This window comes from Apteryx rowi, unplaced genomic scaffold (assembly GCF_003343035.1).
Source record: "Apteryx rowi isolate R43461 unplaced genomic scaffold, aptRow1 scaffold_202, whole genome shotgun sequence".
Taxonomy (NCBI): Eukaryota; Metazoa; Chordata; class Aves; order Apterygiformes; family Apterygidae; genus Apteryx; species Apteryx rowi.
The window spans coordinates 56,106-59,260 of NW_020448331.1; the positions used below are offsets into that span (position 1 = coordinate 56,106).

Below are 3,155 nucleotides of genomic sequence, written 5' to 3' on the forward strand. Positions count from 1 at the left end.
GGCGGCGGCACCCACGGGTCCCGCTCGCCGCCTTGGGGAGGGCTTGCTGAGCGCGGGGGCATCGTATGTGCACTAAAGTTATAACGATACCAAATTTGTGACTTGCTTTTTTTTATATAAACTAAACTGTATTTGTAAGGCATGTGTTCTTTTTTTTTAAAAAAAAGAAGAAATCAATACTAAGCACGATGTTACTATAAAGGGGGTCTCYGGGGCTATGCAGCCCTGCGGCCGGGCCGTCGGCTCTCGCGGGCCTTTGCGCATCCCATGCCCATTCCCACGGGACGGGCACGAGGTCCCGCTCCCCTCTGGATGGTGCCGGGGGCTTTTTCCATGGTTTAAAAGAAGCCATTGTATTTGCCTCTCGGGGGCTTCGAAATGTCTGTATCAAAGAAAGCAAACGAGCGATTGTAGCGATGCCCGTGCCCCTGGTTTGTCCCCGCGGTGCCTCTCTGTGTTTCCGCTCCCGCCGGGTGCGATGCCCCTCGGAGAGCCGCGGAAGCTGCCTGGGTCGGGCCGGAGGGGCCGCGCCGAGGGGGCCGCGGTGGCGCAGCTCCGCGGAGGGCGACGCTGCCGGCGGAGGGGCTGTCAGGCCCAATTCCCGTCATCGCCCGCAAGCCACAAGGCCTCATTGTGCCAGGCCCTTCGAGGCGCCTTTCCCAGGCCGGGCGGGCGCTCGGCCCCGCGCGGCCCCGCTTCCCATCGCCCCTCTGTCCCCCCGCTCTCATTAAAAGAATTCCTCCCTTTATCTCCCGCTTTCTCCCCGCGGTGCCCCCTCCGGGCCGAGCCAGGCYGAGCCCAGCGGCCCCGCGGGATCCCTTCGCCCAAAACGGCCACGRGGGCACAAACCCTCCCGGCCTGGCGGGAAGGGACCCGCGTTTCACCTTGGAGACCCAGCGCTCCGAAACGCGCCGGAAAGGGGGGCTGCGCTGCAAACCGCGCCGAACGGATGGGTGGGCTGGTTCACACGCTGCCTGGAAATGGGGAAGTGCCTCGTGCTTCTGGAGCAGGGGAAAAACTGGGGGCCCCGGCCCCTGAGCGCTGAGCACGGGCTGCTGGTGTGCATCACTTTTTTTCTTTAATGCATTCCTGATATTATGTTTCAGCTATTAAAACGCTTCTCCTAAGGGGGGGAGCTCTAACTAGGCTAAATTACCAGGTATTTCGTTCACCAGCTGACCATAATTCATTTTTCCTGGTAGAGAAATTATGTTTGCAAAGCTTGCTGCTGGCTTTGGGGTTTCATTTAAAAAATAAAAATAGAAAAAGGATAAAATTATCTGTTTATGATAAGCTCATGTCTGTCAGCTTGCATCCGAGAGCCTGATCAGTATGTTTTATCCATAACACGTTTTTCCTTGGGAACAGCTCGATGCTTATTTTACGCTCCACTGACACAGGTCCGCTATTTATTTTGGGTCAGTGGGAAGGTTGCCATCGCGCGGGGAGACGCCGGCACCTCCCTGCCCGCCGAGCAGGGGCTCGCCCGCCGCGGCCGGCTCCCGCGGCCCGGCACCCTCGGGGAGCGACGACGAGGCTCCCCTCGGCCGCGGCGGCGTGGCGGAGCCCCGAATCCCGCGGGCCGGGACGAGGCRCCAGCGCACAGGCGTCGAGCTGCCGCCCGGCGGCCGGAGCTTTCTAGGAAGCCGGCGCGAACGCGCGTTACGTGGCGGCAGCGGTGCTGGGAGTCTCGAGGGCGGAAAAAGAGCAAGCCAAGCAGAAAGAAGGAAAAGAATGGGAAAAAGCGGGGAGGGGGCAAAAATGACAAGGGAAAGCCAATAAATGAGGCGCAGACAAAGGGAATTACACTACCCGCATAACCTTTCCTATAAACTGTAGCTAAATGATGGTTTCTTTGACCCCACCTCAATCTAATGCATTCCTCTTGGCTAAATTATTGCATTTAATGCGCAGAACATCCGGTGGGGTTGGGGCCAGGAGAAGAATAAAATGTTTTTCTTCAAATATGTTTATTTGGCCAAATCAAATCATTGCGCCGCGGCGGAAAGGGCTGTTATTCTGCTGTTTCTCCAACGCAGATTTTTTCGTGTTGTTTTTGGTGCCCTCTGCCCTTTGTCAGATTTGGTCTCCCGCCCCCGCTTCCCACGGCTCGCTCGCTCGCTCGCTCGCTCCGGCGGCGGCTGGGACGCGGCCAAGGCAGCGGCGGTGCCGAAACGCCTCCCGCGGGAGCAAGGGCGAGAAACCGGAGCGAGCCCAGACGAGCGGCAAAGCAGGAACAGGGCCAGCCGGCGCGGCCTCGGCACCGCCGGCTGCCTCGGTTTCCCCACGGCAGCCCCTTGCCGGGTGCTGCGCCCCCGGCAGCTCCCCTGCCCCTCGGCGGGGGGGGGGGGAAGGCCGCCCCGGGTGGACGCAGCCCCGCGGTCCAAGTCAAATTAACTGCTGGCCGCACGGTGCCTCTCGGCACAGAGCATCGCCGCACCGCTGTTGGGGCCAAAACGCAGTGAGAAAAGTCCATCCCTGWTAATATTTCCTCTGCGGGGTGAAAAATAAGGCGGGAGCCAGCCCCGGAGCACACCGTGATGGGAGAGAGCAGGAGGGGCAGGTTTGGGATAAAGAAGGGGAGAAAAGGGGCTTTTTGCAGGGGCTGCCGGCGCTGGCCCCATTCGGATCAGGCGAGAGGGGCCGAGCGGCAAAGCGGGGCAGGCGGAGCGAGCGGGGCGCCCTGCACTGGGGACCGACTTCCCCGGGGACGAAGCAGCCCAGAAAGGCCAGGAAAGCATCACCCCTGCCCCACCGTCCCGAGCAGGCAGCTGGGCCGGCGGACCCCTGCCCGGCACCCCGAAACCAGCTCCCCCAGGGCAGTGAGCCCACGGAGGTGTGCGGCGCCGTGCCTCAGTTTCCCCTCCCGAGAGCCGGGGGCGAGCGCTAGGCAGCACTCAGCCCTCAGCGGGCGGCAGGGCCGAGGCAGCGGGAGCGCGGGCTCAGGGCATCCCGAGCCGCCGGGCGGCMCCGGCCCCGCGCACAAAGGGCCGCCGGGAGCCGCTTCCCGCCATTCCCCCCTCCTCTTCCCCCCTCGCCCTTTTCTTCCCTCTCGCTGCCCCCCTCTTCCTTCCTCCGGCCCCTCCACCGCCGGATAAAAGCCGCGATGTGGGAACGGCGGGGCACAAAGGCGGCCGGCACAAAGGCGGCCGGGC

The 3,155-nt window shown here is 62.5% G+C and overlaps 1 protein-coding gene across 1 annotated transcript in view; it reads left to right on the forward strand.

Moving 5' to 3' along the window:
- Positions 1 to 378: 378 nt before the first annotated feature.
- FAM173A (family with sequence similarity 173 member A) overlaps positions 379 to 3,155 on the forward strand; it is a 9,288-nt gene continuing 6,511 nt past the window's right edge. Inside the window, exon 1 of the mRNA XM_026063847.1 lies at positions 379 to 410. Coding sequence (XP_025919632.1) covers positions 379 to 410 — 32 coding nt within the window. The remainder of the gene's footprint in view (positions 411 to 3,155) is intronic.